The following is a 15962-nucleotide window of genomic DNA, read 5'->3' as shown; positions in this document are numbered from 1 at the left end:
TTAGAATTTAGAAAACATGATAGAACTGTTTTGAAAATGTTCCTAAACCATTGTCATAGAATTTTATCCTATGGGCTTTTCTATTTTAAGCTTTCAAGTTTTATTTCAAACAGAGAGAGCAAGAAGAAAAGGAAAAATTGACTATCCCTGTATTCCACAAGCATTTCATTTACCTATTAAGAAATGAGAAGAGTTAAACACTTTTGGAGCTGAAAACTAGAGGCTTGAACTATTATGAAATTTTAATATACATAGATTCAGCTTCCGAAAACTATACAGATACCAGCAAACCGGTGAAGATTTGAAGGAAGCCATTTGTAGAGAGAGAACTTGCTTCACAGGAAGGCATACTAAGAGTTTCTGCCCACCTTCTATATCTTTAGCCGCTATACACCATGTACATCTGCTTCTTTTTTTCTATTTCTCTGGCACCCAAAAAGAAAACAGGACTGAAGACTATAACGGAAAATCCTAAAGCTAACCAGGCACCATCATATCCTATACACTCCAGACAGGAGGAAAATGTTGTAAAACTCGGTCAGTTCAAATGTTGTTGCATTCCATCACTTGCTCTCGGTGAAGTCTGCATCGATAACATCTCCATCAGGTTTGCTGTCAGTTGATCCAGCCGCTCCAGCTCCAGCCCCAGCACCAGGTGCACCAGCCTGGCTGTAGAGTGATTGCCCAATCTGCATGACCTCTTGGTTCAGTGCAGCCATTGCGTCCTTGATAGTTTGGGTTGACCCACTGGAGATGGCATCCTTGAGCTCCTTTAGTTTAGCCTCCACCTTGCCCTTGACTGGAGCAGGTACTTTGTCTCCCAGTTCTTTTAGCTGCTTTTCGGTTTGGTACACAACAGAATCAGCCTGGTTCTTTGTGTCTATTGCATCCCTCTTCTCCTTGTCCTCCTTTGCAAATTTTTCAGCTTCTTTCACCATTCTATCCACCTACAACATATTCATTTTATCCCAACAATAAGAACCCAAATGGATTGGCAGGTTGCAACATGAAGCAGTATTAATAACATCAAATGCATGATATACAAGGGAAAATGATGGTTTCATTTTTTTTTGGGGGGCAACACATAGGCCTGGTACCTATTTTTACTCAAGGGCAACACATGTATATGTAGGTAGTCAGGGACAACCAGAAAGAAGCTCTTTATCTGAGAAATTGTTGTTTATAATGACAACCAAAACCAAAGTAATATTAATCGAATCTCCTAAAAACGACTCTTAGATAAAACTAGGAATCTATTATATGTAAAGAGTATCATTCTGAAAATGAACTTGATTGGAAACCTTTTGAATCAGTCCCGCATAGCTGGAAAAATTATGCTACCAAACAACCAGAGAACTGCAGCTGCACAGCTTACAACCAGATTACACAGGAGGGCAAAGACTGATGGAATGACAGAGTAGAGGTGTTTAACCCCTAAAGCAAGATGATACTCTTAAATATGTTCCCGCAAGCCCTAAAGCAAGATGGTTCTGTGAAGTTTTACTTGTAGTTTGCAATTTTCGTAACTTTCAATATTTCTTTAGCTATATTAGTCCTATATATATATATAGATTGGAAAAGGAATGAGAATATACAAATGCAGGGTTCAGGTTTACATTTCCCAACCCATTATTTGCCTTCAAATTAATCAAAAGCCTTGTGACAAACAGCTCCAAACCACCATACCTACTTGGAATTGAACATTGCCAGCCCTAGGCTTCCATCTAGATCTTAAAATGTTGTTTTACTCTTTTGTATGTTCAAGTTTTCATGGCAGAATTCCAACATAATTATAGATTCTGAAAAAAACATACCTCATCATTGGGCAAGGTGCTAGCACCAGTTATGGTGATGTCCTGCTTCTTTCCAGTTCCCTTGTCAACTGCCGTGACTGAAAGGATACCATTGGCATCAATATCAAATTTGACTTCAATCTGGGGAACTCCACGGGGAGCTGGAGGAATCCCATCCAAACGGAAGCTACCCAGAGATTTGTTGTCCCTCACAAACTCTCTCTCACCCTGGAGGACATTGATCTCAACACTGGTTTGCCCATCTGCTGCCGTAGAGAAAACCTCAGATTTGGAAGTTGGTAAAGTTGTGTTCCTTGGTATGATCTTTGTCATGACACCACCCAGGGTTTCCAAACCCAGAGACAATGGTGTCACATCCAATAGCACAATGTTACTAACATCTCCAGATAAAACACCAGCCTGAAATATAAAAATGTGAATGCAAGACAATAACCAAACAGAGGAAAACTAGATCTTTATCCACAACAACCATCAACAATGTAGCTAAGGACTTCAGAACATGCAAACAAGTTTATAATAAGAAAAGGAAAAAAGAGCACCAACCTGAACTGCAGCACCAAGTGCAACAACTTCATCAGGATTAACTGAAACATTGGGTTCTTTTCCAGTCATCTTCCTTACAAGATCCTGAACAGCTGGGATACGCGTTGAACCACCAACAAGGATAACTTCATCCAAATCTTTGAAAGAGAGTTTTGCATCCCTCAATGCAGTTTCAACAGGTGTACGCAGCCTGCAGGAAATAAATTGCAAATATAAGCTGCTAAACTTAAACAGCAAGTATCTTTAAATTTTTTACACTGAGAATTGCCAAAAAAAAGCATGGAGGACTAAGCCTGTAAGCAGTAATTATGGAGCAGAAACAAAGAACAACCAGAGGGCGATAAATGTTAAAGCATTCCCCCATATCCAAATGTACACTAACCAAGAAAACTAATTAATAGGTAATTAAAATACAAGTACATACCGGTCTAGCAAGTCTGAACATAATTCTTCAAACTTGGCTCTTGTAAGGGTGGTTTCAATGTGTTTAGGCCCTTCCGAAGTGGCAGTAATGAATGGTAAACTGGAAAAACAGAGGTTCCATTAGAGAGAGATATCTAAATATCATTTAAAAGATGACTTAAAGGATACTGCCATACCTAATATTAGTCTGAGTTAAAGATGAAAGCTCAATCTTTGCTTTCTCGGCAGTCTCTGTGAGCCGCTGAAGAGCTTGCTTGTCTTTCAGAAGATCTATACCTTCATCTCTCTTAAAGTTTTGTGCTAGCCAATCAACAATTCTCTATTCCATTTACAAGTGTAAACATTATTCAGCGACATCTCTTCACAAAAAAATAAATTAATAAATTAACTGGATCATAAAAAATAAAAATAAAAAATAAAAAACATCCAACCAATTCCAACCTTGTCAAAGTCATCACCTCCCAAATGTGTATCACCTGAGGTAGAAAGCACCTCAAACACTCCATCTCCAACCTCAAGCACTGCACAGAAAAATTAACATAAGATGAGTGAAAACAACAAAGTGTGAACAAACATTTGATTTCATTGTAAATAGTGTTTTAAATGCTCTAAATTAAACATATTGCATTGTTTCAGGGTTTTTTTTTTCATAGAATTGATTGCTTTTGATCGTGCTTCATCATTTGTGAGATCCAAGATCTGCATCTAAGCACCATGTTCACAGAAGCAAATCAAAGAGAAAGCACTATGCAAGTACATGTGCAACTGCAAGGAAGGGCTCATAGGACATTTGCCCTAATTAAAAAAAAAAAAAAAGTTGAATTAATGCCCACACTAAGCACAGGATCCACCTCAATTCCCTCCAAAATTTTACCAGGAAAGCAAAATTTTTGTGATGTCTATACTTTCAAGATTCCTCAATCTCCAATTTGTGGAAATAATCTAGAAACACCAGCACAATAAACAGTGTAATGTAATTTTCAAGAGTGCATACCAGCAAAATGTTAAGATTGTGTCCTCCATCATCCCTTTTCTCCTTCCCCTCTCTGAAACTGACTTAAACACAGGGATAGTCTTGGTCCCTTGTGTGGGTGGACAGCTTGCATAATTTATGTATAGAAAGAGAGAAGAAAGGAGATAGATTTTTCTCCTTTTTCTACTGTGAAGATATTAGTAACATAAACTAAGGTGATTCATTAACGTCCCCAAGCAAGCCAACCATACCAAGAAACTATCTTACATGGTAGGACTGATAGTTTTGTTCCTTTCAGTGGAGAATGCTAATCTACTCCACCAGGTGAAGAGTTTTCATATTTTATGACAATGAGACGGAGGGAGATTTTTATTTGTTTCTTGTTTTCTATATCCTTTTCCATGGAAGTTGTGCCCAAGGCATTGAGGGAATCATCAAAGAAATAACAAGAAGCTGCTCTACACCTAGACTCACAATTGAAGTATATCCCTGATCAAGAAATTGAGCATATTGATATTTGTCAATTCACAACCAGAAATTGAGCCTCATCCGAGATTCAGGAAGTTAAAATTGCAATTTTGACGAGATGGCATAAAAATTAACAAACTTATTTCCTTAAAAGGTCTCAGAATCGATTCCACCTGATTTGGATGAAAATGAGCTTAAAATGGTTCTCATACCTGAAACATCAAATGTACCACCTCCAAGATCAAATACAAGAATTGTTTCATTATTCTTCTTTTCAAAACCATATGCCAGTGAAGCTGCAGTAGGTTCATTTATGATCCGAAGGACTTCTAGACCAGCAATACGACCGGCATCTTTTGTTGCTGTCCTTTGAGAATCATTAAAATATGCTGGCACTGTAACCACAGCTTTGGTAACTTTATCATTCAAAAACTTTGAAGCATCATCAGCAAGCTTTCTCAAAACCTGAAACCAAAATAACAATACATCGGGTAAAATGAAATGAATAGTTCTGCCCAGAACAGAGATCACTATTCTCTTCCATCAGATTTTAAAACACTTTAGGATCCATTTGAATCTTGGAAACTAAGAAGGAAAGAATTGCGGACCAAGAAAGGAAAGGAAAATAAAAATACAAGTTTCAGTTTAGTGAAAGCAAAATGCAGAGAATAGCCCTGTGAATAATTTTGAAATTTTCCTTTTCTTTCCTTCCGTTACCCGTCCTCAAATTAAACAACATTATCAAAAGATTCCAGAGACTGGCAATAAGTGAGGAATAACATCGAATTGCATATAAATGAGACAAAATTTAGTCATTTCTCTTTAAACACATTATAAATGAGAAAGAATCCATTTAGATTGAATAGCTTTAAAAATACTATAATGAAGTCTATTCAAGCCCACTGAAGCAAACGACACTGCCACAAAACAATGTAAAACCGAACCGCAAGAGAGAATATAAAACCAAAGCAAAGCACATATGCCTACTGAATCAAAATAGAATAAAATAAAATCCACTCAACCTTGATTTGTAAGGCTATATGACAATAAGAACTTCATTCTTCTCCTTCGTTACAAGGAGCTTTTCCAAAGAATATAATAATGATCACTTCTGATTAAAAGGACGTGTTTTCCAGATGTCACTGAACATCCTTACGATTAATAAAATGTTTCTTCTCATATTTAGCTGATTAGCTCAATGTATTTTGCTAGCAGTTAAATTTCAGTTGGTTTTAAGGAAAAATCTCAGATACCATAACTGACTTTCAAAGTGAGAGAGGCCATAGATCTATCTTCTAAGCTTATTGAATTTCCGCATAAAGTTCTTCCAACAAATATTTTCCGGGGAAACAAACAGTTTTCTGTACAGAGAAATATTTTAAAAAACAGTTCTTTTAACATGTTACAGCCTGATTATTATTTTTCCTGTTTTCCAAAAGGTAAGTAATTCTTATTTCCCTACCAATTTCAATTGGAAACAGTTGTCTCTTCTAATCCAATTGCAGACACTCTGTAATCCTAATTTCCAGGACAAAATTTCCCTGACAAATATTTTCCAGAGAACCAAACACAAATAGTTCATTTAATTTCAGTTCTAAAGAATTCAATTTTCTAAGCTAATTCAACACACTTGTAGACTTCCCCAAAAACCTCACATCACAGTAAAATTTAATTTTTCCCAAGAAACAAGCAGTATTATACCTGTGCAGAAATTTCCTCAGCCGCGAACAGCTTAGCAAGAACCGGACACTCCAACTTAACATTCCCATTTTCATCCCTCACAACCTTATAAGAAACCTGCTTTGCTTCCTCACCCACCTCGTCCATCTTCCGCCCGATGAACCGCTTCACAGAGAAGAAGGTGTTCTCTGGATTCACCACCGCCTGCCGCTTAGCGATCTGCCCTACCAGCATATCCCCATTCTTCGTATACGCCACCACCGATGGCGTCGTCCTCTGCCCCTCCGCGTTAGTCACGATCGTCGGCTTCCCTCCCTCCATCGCCGCCACGGCAGAGTTCGTCGTCCCCAAATCGATTCCCACCACCTTCTCATTCACCACATGAAACGACGCCTTCTTACGGACCTGTTTACAGAGTCTCTGAGAATCAGAATTCAATCTCAAAGTCTGCCCTAAGAATGGTTTCCATGTTCTTGCGTTTGGTTTGTTTGGTTCATGGGAAAAGGTAAGAAAGTTGCCGAGAACGTGTGCTGAAGAAGCCATACTGTTGCTTAATCGTCCTCAAAAGCTGAGAAAGTTGTGAGAGAATGAAGAGAGTTTATAGAGAAGGAGAAAGAGACTGACACTCTCCAGAAGGGGAGCGGAGCTTCTGTTGCCAGAAGGTTCCGGAAGCTCTCCAGACTCTTGACGGTTTATCCTTTCTTTCTTTCTTTTTTATTTTATTTTATTTTATATATATATATATATATATATAATTAGCTTGTCCGAATTATTTCACCATTAGTAATTATTTAAGTAGCCATGTTACCCATTTATTCAAATTGGGGCAAAATAGCAAACTATAAGTATTAGTAGCATAACAAAAATACGTTCCTTGTCATTAATATGTTCTCTCACGGTAATTGTGGTCTCTCGTGAAAATCAATTATTGCATTTTTTATGCATTGTTAGTACTAGTACATCTGAGAATTCCTAATTAGTTAGTTATAAATAAGCCTAGGACTATGGAACAAATGATTATTTTGGACCTACATTGAGATATTGACAATGATTCTCAAATATTATAAAACAAAATATGATACAATGAGATAGAATGTAATAGAAATAAGGATAGGAACAGGTTACCTACTCTTAATAGTCAAAATGAATCAGATCTCCCTACCACTGAGCTATTGAGGAACAATGGGACACAAAATTTAATCAACTAATTTTTTTCATTATTTATCATTTAAAAATAAGAAATTTCAAGGTAGTTTGGAAAGAAATTTAATGTCTAGCATTGATATAATGAAACTCATTAAAGGTTGTGAATAAATAGTCCATCAATTACTACTCAAATGTTATTGTTTATTACTTATTTAGTCCGTCTTTCTAGATCAAATTTTTAATGAGTTTTTAATTGCACTTGAAATATAACAAAAAAAATTACCTACCAATCTATTAGGTGTAAAAATTATAAGTGATCACTCAATTACAAATGATTTATTAAATATTAGAAGATGATACGTAGTTTTAATTGACCAAATACACCTATTTCCTTGAGTTTTAAATCAATAGCATTTATACTTATCTTCCATGTCTCCCATGCAATACTAGAACTAGACCCTTTATTGAATTCCTTAAAGGCCTTATTGATATCAAACCGATTCAAGTCCAAATCTTTGTTGAAGCCAATATGTAATTTCAAAAGGGATCTTAAAAGGTTTAAGAATTAGAAAACTAAGCCGTGCAAAGAAAAATTCCTCTCTTAGGTCATGTTTGGTTTACGAGAATGAACAGTGATAATGAACATCTCATTCATATATTTTATTCATTCTCATGTTAACAAACAAACAAATAAATAAATAACCCCAAATGATAATTGAAATGAAACAAAAAATCATTCCATCGAAAATAAAATCTCACTCATAAGTGGAATTGCAATTAATCTTAACAGGAGGTATTTTGATTCCCTTAATTCAAGAAATGGTATCGAATATGTTAAAATTATTATTTTACCCCTTTATTTCTATTTTATTTGTATGACTTTTTATAGTTAATTTTTATTTACCAAATAAATATTCTTTTTCTTAGTTTTTGGGTCTATTTGATTATCTTCATTTATACTTGTTTTTTTATACTTATTTTTAAGTTAAAGAACAAAAAAGAGCAATCTTTTAATATATTATAAAAATAAGGGCGTTTGACATAATGTTTTTAGTAACACATTTAAAAAAATAATAAATCAAAAATGGTGTGTGGATAAATTGTTTTTAAAAATAATTTTTTATTTTGATTTTTTAAAAAGTTTTAAATTCATTTATATAATATTTACTAAATTTAATTCTAGACTTATTAAAAATAAAAATAATTTTTTGATTAAAAATAAATAGTTTTTAATAAAATATGAATAGTAATATTATAATAAAATTATACCTTATATTTAATATATATATATATATATATATATATATATATGGGTATCAACGTACTCTTAAAAGCATAATGGTTTTACCTTTTAAAAAATAAATAATAATAATTTAAAATTACTAATTGTTAATAATATTTTATTTACAATAAATTGAAAAACAAATAAAACTAAATTTTATATATATAGCTTTACAGACAAAATATTATGAAACTTTTGATTTAGTCTATAATTAATTAATTAGTTTTTTAATTTCAAATTATTCTTATTAAAAGATTCATTAAAGAATTTAAAGTATTAATTATGTATTGTTAATTTAAAATTTATTTAGCTAACAAGAAAATTCAAAAAATATAATTGTGTATAGGATAAATGGTATAATCATGATTCAAAATGTTTTAGTTTTGGTCTATTATTTGTAATAGTGATTATATGTATTTTTTTGTTTTAAATTATTTTTAAAAATTATTAATCTGCTTAATAAATTCAATACAAAATTTCACTTGATTTGAAATACATTTTTCTAGTGAGAAAATTTATAAAAAATATAATTATATGTAAAAAAAAAAAAAAATTCACATACAAACAATAAAGTCATTTAAAACCAATTTTATTCATAAATTTATGGCATTAATTAGATCACAATTTGAGCCTCAAATTATATTTAAATATTATTAAAATTATTAATGAATTGAAGACATTAAGTCTTGCTTGATTTAAAGTATTTTTCTAATGAAAAAAAAAATTTTAATATGGTTTTATGCAAAAAAGAAACAATGGAGTCATTTTTGACCATTTTTTGTCCATAAATTTTTTATATTTATTGATTCACTATTTGAGTTTCAAATAATTTTTAAAAATTACAACACTTGTTCATGAATTTAATGCATTAAATTTTGCTTAATTTGGTTTTTATTTAAATGGTGAAAAACTTCACAAAATTATTGTTGGAATACTTGGAAAAACCATTCCAAATTAACCTTGGATTACAAGGGTGCATGAATTTAATCTTTTTAAAGATCTAGATCTAAGTACAACAACAGCTTTTGTTGAGAAAACCCTTGGTGTATGACTTAAAAATTTACCTTTGGATCTAGATGTTTCTATATCCTACTTCAATTAATGCAGATGATTTCAAAAACCCATGGAGCTTCCACCCAATGACTGTCTTCTAGGGCTTGGTACTAGCGAAGGGTGTAGTATCTTTTAATGGGGATGGTATTGAGATATACCTAGATTTCTCCATCCTAGTCCTTGGACCAATTATGGTGCATGCTATTTTTCCTAGGCCTTTAGATCTTAACAACAAAAACATATATGACATAAAAAAAAATATTCAAGATCTAAAGTTTAGTGTTATACTTGAGATTTGGACATTCCTAGATCAAATCCTATCAATGAAGAGAAGTGTTGAAGGCATGACAATTGTTGTAAATCTCACAAACCCACCAATCTTCTATCATTATGAATTTGATCTTGAATCTTAACTCTAGAGTGGAATCCTCTTTGGGTTTAGTGGCTAGAGCTCTCTTTTTCTCTTGAAGTGAATATGATGTAAGATTGAAGCCCTAACCTTTAAGGAGGGTTTATATAGGCTTCTCGTAGGCTTAAGTGACTTGAGCCCATGTTGGGCTTGGGTCACTTAAACTAGTACACTTGGGTTTTAATTAATTAATTAGCTTAGTTGGACTCCAATTAATCATTTAACCCAATTTAGAGAGATCATTCACAAGTTCTTGTGCAACCTTATGTATTTATCAAAATACTCTTATGCACACAAGTGAACTAAGAACCCAATCAACCCTTATAAACCGTCATTAAGGAATACGAGCTTGAACATGGACCATTAGGACCTATAAGCAAATACTAGTCCCTTTAAAATCCAATTATGAAGCTGACTTGAGATCTAACTATAGAAAGTTAGTTACACTCCAGTATCCTACGTATATTACAACTAGATATAAGTGTTTAGGTTCGTGACCTACTATCCATTGTATGAGGGCTCCCTATGAATTGGTTTTCGTAATCTAACAAAGTGAATGCTATTAATCTCTTAAGATTACCTGTACAACCCTTGAATCTCATATTTTTATATTATGTGATCAACAGATATACTCCGACTCACAAAGAGAACCTATGTTAAGTTCTTGTTAAGGAACTACTCTAACCACAGTTTTCCTTAACACACTTCCTTACGATTACCCAAGGTGACACACTATCTCAATTTTCATGAGATATTATTGTGTCTCTATTAAGAATATCTGTTGTCACAAACTTCCATAAACAGTTACCCAATTCATAGTGAATATATGACCACTTTAGGATCTCACTTGTAGGTTAAAGTTACCATAAACTTTGGCACAAGTTTAGTATTCTCTCAATGTTAAAAGACCATGTAATATAATGGATTGGTAAAGTCATGACTACTTGATAATCATATGTTATGACTCACCATAATTCCTATCCAATATGTAACCATACACATTAATGCACACATCATGACAACTTCATCACGATAACCAAGACTAGTAATAACTTCAATTAGGAGGTAGTACACTATTTTCTCAAATGAATTACCAAAGTGTTCATAAACTAGCTACGATCAAATCATCTACCTATAAGAAACTCATGACTTAGATATTTCATGTAACTCCTAATGCACATAAGTCATATACAATGTAAAAAAAATGTCAAATAAGAATATTCATAAAGTATAATGCATGGAATGGATAGAAAGAATGAGAAATTAGAACCTTTATTAAATAAATAATAAATCGACACATGTTACATTGTGTCAAACCCTAAACCCCTTAGGGTTATTTACTTCTTTGTGCACTTAAATAATTTAAACTCATATTGGGCTTAAATCACTTAATTTAGTCTACTGAGTCCTAATTAGTTAATTAGTCTTAGTGAGTTCCAATTAATTAATTAACCCAAGTGTGTTTCAATTAATTAATTAGCTCAATCTAGAAAGACCATTGATAACCTTATGCACAACCTTGCATTTTTACTAAAACATCCTTATGTATACTTGTACATAAGAAACCCATAAATCCCTAAAATAATGTGTCATGAAGGAACGCAAGCTCAAGCAAAAACCATTGGAACCCATGGGAAAATATTGACTTCCTCATAATTCAATTATGAAGTTGACGCAACATCTCATTACAAAGAGTCAACTATACTATAGCATCTTATAACAATTATATCAAAAGACGTTTCCCATGAGCTATGATAGTGTCGCCTTCCCTAGGCATTGGCACAATTATCATGAAGATGTTGAGCCAAGGGTAAATTTAGTAGTGGTCACTCAATCTATTATGCTAGCGGTTGAAAACTTTGTAGATATCCATGTTTGAAATGATGATGTTAATGTAGAATTATTTGATGAAGATGAAGACATTGGGGATGATGAGAATGATATCACTAATGAGCCTCCCGAAAATAAGGCATCCTGGGTTTGGGAAGCAAGGAGAAAATCAATTGAAAAGATTTTTGGCGATTAGGATGAATCTTACCATATTCTACCTAAATGGTTGAATATCCGTAAACCTACTAACCTTGGACAAAGATTGTTTGGAGACATCACTATTAGGATTCATCAAAGGAAATATACATTTCATGCATGTACTTTGGTCATTTGAAGATAGTATTAAAGGGTTTAAAATTTGCAGAACTTTCCTATATGGCAAGTACAAGGCAAAACTTTTGATCACAACATCCATTAATGCTAATGGACATATATTTCCTCTTACCTTTGTAATTTTTTAGGAGGAATCTATAAATAGTTGATCTTAGTTTCTCACTACATTAAGAACACATGTCACTTAAAGAAAAGAAATATGTTTGATTTCTTATCGTTATGTAGGAATAACTACTGTTATAAGAAATTCTTCTAGTGGATGGAACCTACCTTATTTGCACCATCATTATTGCCTTAGACATGTGGTAAGCAATTTTAATGAGAAATACAGGAACAAAGTCTTATAAAACTTAAAGTCGAGTGTCAACATTAACCACATATATATGAATGGTGTGTGTGGAAGAGTTAAAATGGTTGAATGACAAATGGGTTGAATGGTTTGCAAAGATGGATACTAACAAGTGGACTTAATGACATGATGGGAGATATCAATATGGGTTGATGACTACAAATATTGTTGAATATGATGAATTGAATCCTATTGACACTCTTATGGGAGAAGGGGCAACTAAGGTTATCAAGGATATGGAACAAAATAGATTAAAAGAAACCAACCACCAAAATTCGATGTTGAAATATGCAAACAAGAGGGACAATCACTTAAAATGTTCCAGTATAATTGAAGGACAATCCTCCAATACTATTGGATGAATGACCTTAGAATATTTGGCTTATACTTTTTTTAGTTTATTATGAGATGTTTAATTCGTTGACATTTTTAGTATCCATCTATCAATTATTTGGCAATTGGGTGTTATATGATAATTATGTTTTGATTGAATATTTAATCAAACAATGAATGTTTTAATTTTAGCCTAATTAATTAACTATTATAATAATTATAATTAATTAATGAAAATTTATTTAATTAATTATTTATTATGTTACTTACGATATTATGTTTTGTTATTCATATGCACGTGTCAAGACATATCCTTATATTATGGATTAGATCCATCAGATACTTGTATCCTACATGGTCAAGAAACACATATATAATCTTTAGTATAGATTGGGTCTAATTCTGAAGAGCTTTGATTTCGATTTCAATGTCGAGGGACAATCTTTCATCACACTATAAAAAGACTAATAGTGGGTTTAGGAAATCCCACCTTTCTTGATTGTTGCCAAGCATTTTGTAATAGACCAAAACAGAGTGTTGAAATGTAAAACCAACCTACGGGAGGGAATTTGTCTCTTCAATGCAAAAGTATGCCTTCACAAATTTAAAATTGGACAAACATCATTTTTCTGACTGCTAGCTTGGTATTAATTCATCTGTAAAAGCTTATTCATGCCTGAGCAAACTTGAATTTGGCCCCAAAAAAAAGGGCCCTTTTGCTTCTGAAGTAAATGGCTTACCGTGCATTTGCAGTTAGGCAGAAGAAATGCAACAAAGAAACGTAGGATAGAGAACATGACTTCATATTATTTTCACTTTCAATGTTGTAAAACAGATCAAGGTACAGAAGTGTAGTTATAGAATTAGCAACTGAAAAGCAGGCCTTTAGTTTGACTGTGATGCTCCATGACACCTCCTGATATTCATCTTTCATGGATTTGAAACATGGTAAATGCGTTCTAGCTCTCTGTATCTCTGTTTCTCCTTTGATTAATTTTCCTTTTTCGGGTTTTAATGCATCCGGTCAAGGCCTCAATGCCACTCAATTGCAAAAATACAACCAAAAGGAGAAGCTAATGTCATTAGACCCTCAGTTCAAGAGAATCGGTAATTCTGAAGATCAAGCAGGATTACTCACGAAGGTTAGAGCGTTTGACCATTACAACTCGGCGTTTTTTCCCCAACCAAGTACTTGTCCATGGCGGATCTCCTGAGACAACTGAATAGCCTGCATTTGAGTACAGTTTTCGAGCACCCAAATCATCTTCATAAGCTCTCAAGACCAGGTACTCAAAGCCCCATAGAATAGAGAGCATGTCACAAGCTTTCAGCAAAGCTGTGGCTACCTTTTGCCTCCTGTTAGGTAACAAAATGCAGGCTAGAATCACAAACTCAGGAGCAAAGAGTAGTAACTAACACAGAATAGAAGCAATCTTAACCTGAAATCGTTCAAAACCGCTATCCCAGACACATAAAGATATTCTTCAGCTCCTCCAAGATGCTGAAGTACAGCTTCATCTCTCAATGCTGTGACATCCACCACCCCCACAACCTCCTGCTGTGTCTCAGCAGCAGGCTCAGCAACCAGGCATGCATACCTATTTGATAATTATGAGTATTAACAAAGACTAATCTATAGAGAAAAAAAAGAGGGGAGGGGGCAGTCTCTTGTAGAATGGAAGTTGTTATGAATGATCCATATTTTGTGGTGCCAATAGGCCCTGAAGCTCCAAGATCCTCAAATTTTGCTTCAATCACAAACTCAAAATAATGCTCTATTTTCCAAATATAGTCCATTTTTACCTGTCTGGAGGTGAGTTCCTAAGTTTGTAAACAAGCCCAGAAAGCACTTCAGCCTGTATTTTCCATGAAACAGCGAAAAATGAGAGCTGATCACAGAGGGAAATACAGCTACATGGTGCCCCAAATGGGAGGAGATGAAATATACCAAGTAGAAGCCCCCCCAAAAAAAAGAAGGAATGAAAGAAAGGAAAAAGAAGACTAAACCTGAAAGAACTCGAAGAATAGATCATTGAAGAGGGCCACAGGCACATGAAAAGCTTGGGCTTGAACCTGAGCTACCTTTCTCATCTCACCATCCTCCTCAACCAATCTCCTCACCTTCCAGCCATACTCATTCACCAAACAGCCAAACTGGTCCTTACCATACTCCGGTTTTTCGCGTAACCCAACCTTCCCAACCAGCCTCAATACCCTTTGATCCTCAGCTGATGGGGTTGAAGAAGAGCTGCAGCATTGCACCACAGACCCTCTTCCTCCCTTGAAAAGCCTTGTTTTCCCTATGTTGATTCTCCAACTTTTGCCACAACCTTTGATTCCAATTCTACCATCGTTGATTCCTGTGTATCTACATGAAGGTTCTGTGTAGTGTTTTTGAAATACTGGGGCAGTTTTGCTGTGAAAACTAGCCATGGCACTGTGCATTCCTCTCTTTTGTTTCTCTCTGAATCCCAGGGAGAAAGAACTATATTATAACTGCCATCATCCTTTCCCATTTTCTTTTTCCTGTCTCCTCACATGAAATTTATGAAAAATAGTTAATGCTTTCTTAAAAATGAAAATTTAATTAAAATTAAATGGTGGTAAATAATAGCAAAGATGTAGACCACAATTTATTGTTTAAATATCATCCTCATAAAATTTGAGTCAAATGGTGTATGGAGATGACAAAAAAAAATAATAATAATAATTTTAAAGAAAATTAATTAATCAATAATAAAAATAATAATAATAGAAATTTTATTAACAATCATGTAAGTTATTTAATTTTTTTTAAGTTTTACTATTAAATACTTGTTTTATATTATTATATTATAATAATTATTATTATTATTACCTTTGAAAAGAAATATTTTTGTCCTATTTCAAGATAAGATGTAGAGATGAGTGGCCAAGAATGTAGGATAATAATTCTCAGAGAATGTGATGCCACGTGCAAACATGTCAACCTAACACCTGGATTTCCAAAGTAGCCATATCTCTACACTGTGGTGAGTGGTCCAACTCACAATTGCTCTTAAAATTATATATTTTTTTCAAATAAAATAAATTTTTGAGCCACAATTTTAGTTTGTGGACCTCACACAACCTTCTATTTGTTGAGAGCAATGCTACACAGTTTTTATTTGGCTAACTTGTTTTTTTTTTTTTTTAACATAAAAATAAAATTTTAAAATTAATTAATTAATTAAAAGGAATGAAATAATCTTCATATTTATGATTTTAATATCTTTCATATTTGTCCTTAAAAAGTAAACAATTTTTTATATAATTGTCTTTTATTATTTGAAACATTTACATGTTTT

The 15962-nt window shown here is 33.5% G+C and overlaps 2 protein-coding genes across 2 annotated transcripts; both read right to left on the bottom strand.

Annotated features, from left to right (window-relative positions):
* Positions 1-196: 196 nt before the first annotated feature.
* On the bottom strand, positions 197-6572 carry LOC117907484 (stromal 70 kDa heat shock-related protein, chloroplastic-like). Its single transcript, XM_034821033.1, has 8 exons — positions 5923-6572; positions 4434-4686; positions 3222-3301; positions 2957-3099; positions 2782-2880; positions 2358-2547; positions 1815-2213; positions 197-947 (listed from the first exon to the last, which is right to left on the bottom strand). Exons 1-8 carry the CDS (start codon positions 6442-6444, stop codon positions 564-566), a joined length of 2070 nt encoding a protein of 689 aa, XP_034676924.1. The 5' UTR covers positions 6445-6572; the 3' UTR covers positions 197-563.
* Positions 6573-13418: 6846 nt separating this feature from the next.
* Positions 13419-15161, bottom strand: LOC117906149. The gene is made up of 5 exons (XM_034819108.1): positions 14644-15161; positions 14440-14492; positions 14076-14234; positions 13775-13992; positions 13419-13677 (listed from the first exon to the last, which is right to left on the bottom strand). Exons 1-5 carry the CDS (start codon positions 15079-15081, stop codon positions 13661-13663), a joined length of 885 nt encoding a protein of 294 aa, XP_034674999.1. The 5' UTR covers positions 15082-15161; the 3' UTR covers positions 13419-13660.
* Between the last annotated feature and the right edge of the window lie 801 nt (positions 15162-15962).

This window comes from Vitis riparia, chromosome 18, assembly GCF_004353265.1.
Source record: "Vitis riparia cultivar Riparia Gloire de Montpellier isolate 1030 chromosome 18, EGFV_Vit.rip_1.0, whole genome shotgun sequence".
NCBI classification, from domain to species: Eukaryota; Viridiplantae; Streptophyta; class Magnoliopsida; order Vitales; family Vitaceae; genus Vitis; species Vitis riparia.
This window is presented reverse-complemented; position numbering and strand designations above follow the sequence as displayed.

Excerpts from the sequence above, each read along its gene's own strand:
- LOC117907484 (XM_034821033.1), bottom strand. The coding sequence starts at position 6,444 with ATGGCTTCTTCAGCACACGTTCTCGGCAACTTTCTTACCTTTTCCCAT. Across the intron at positions 2,881-2,956 it reads TTAACTCAGACTAATATTAG|TTTACCATTCATTACTGCCA; the intron begins GTATGGCAGTAT and ends CTGTTTTTCCAG. Across the intron at positions 2,548-2,781 it reads TGTTCAGACTTGCTAGACCG|GCTGCGTACACCTGTTGAAA; the intron begins GTATGTACTTGT and ends TATTTCCTGCAG.
- LOC117906149 (XM_034819108.1), bottom strand. The coding sequence starts at position 15,081 with ATGCACAGTGCCATGGCTAGTTTTCACAGCAAAACTGCCCCAGTATTT. Across the intron at positions 14,235-14,439 it reads AGGAACTCACCTCCAGACAG|GTATGCATGCCTGGTTGCTG; the intron begins GTAAAAATGGAC and ends ATTATCAAATAG. Across the intron at positions 13,993-14,075 it reads GCGGTTTTGAACGATTTCAG|GAGGCAAAAGGTAGCCACAG; the intron begins GTTAAGATTGCT and ends GTTACCTAACAG.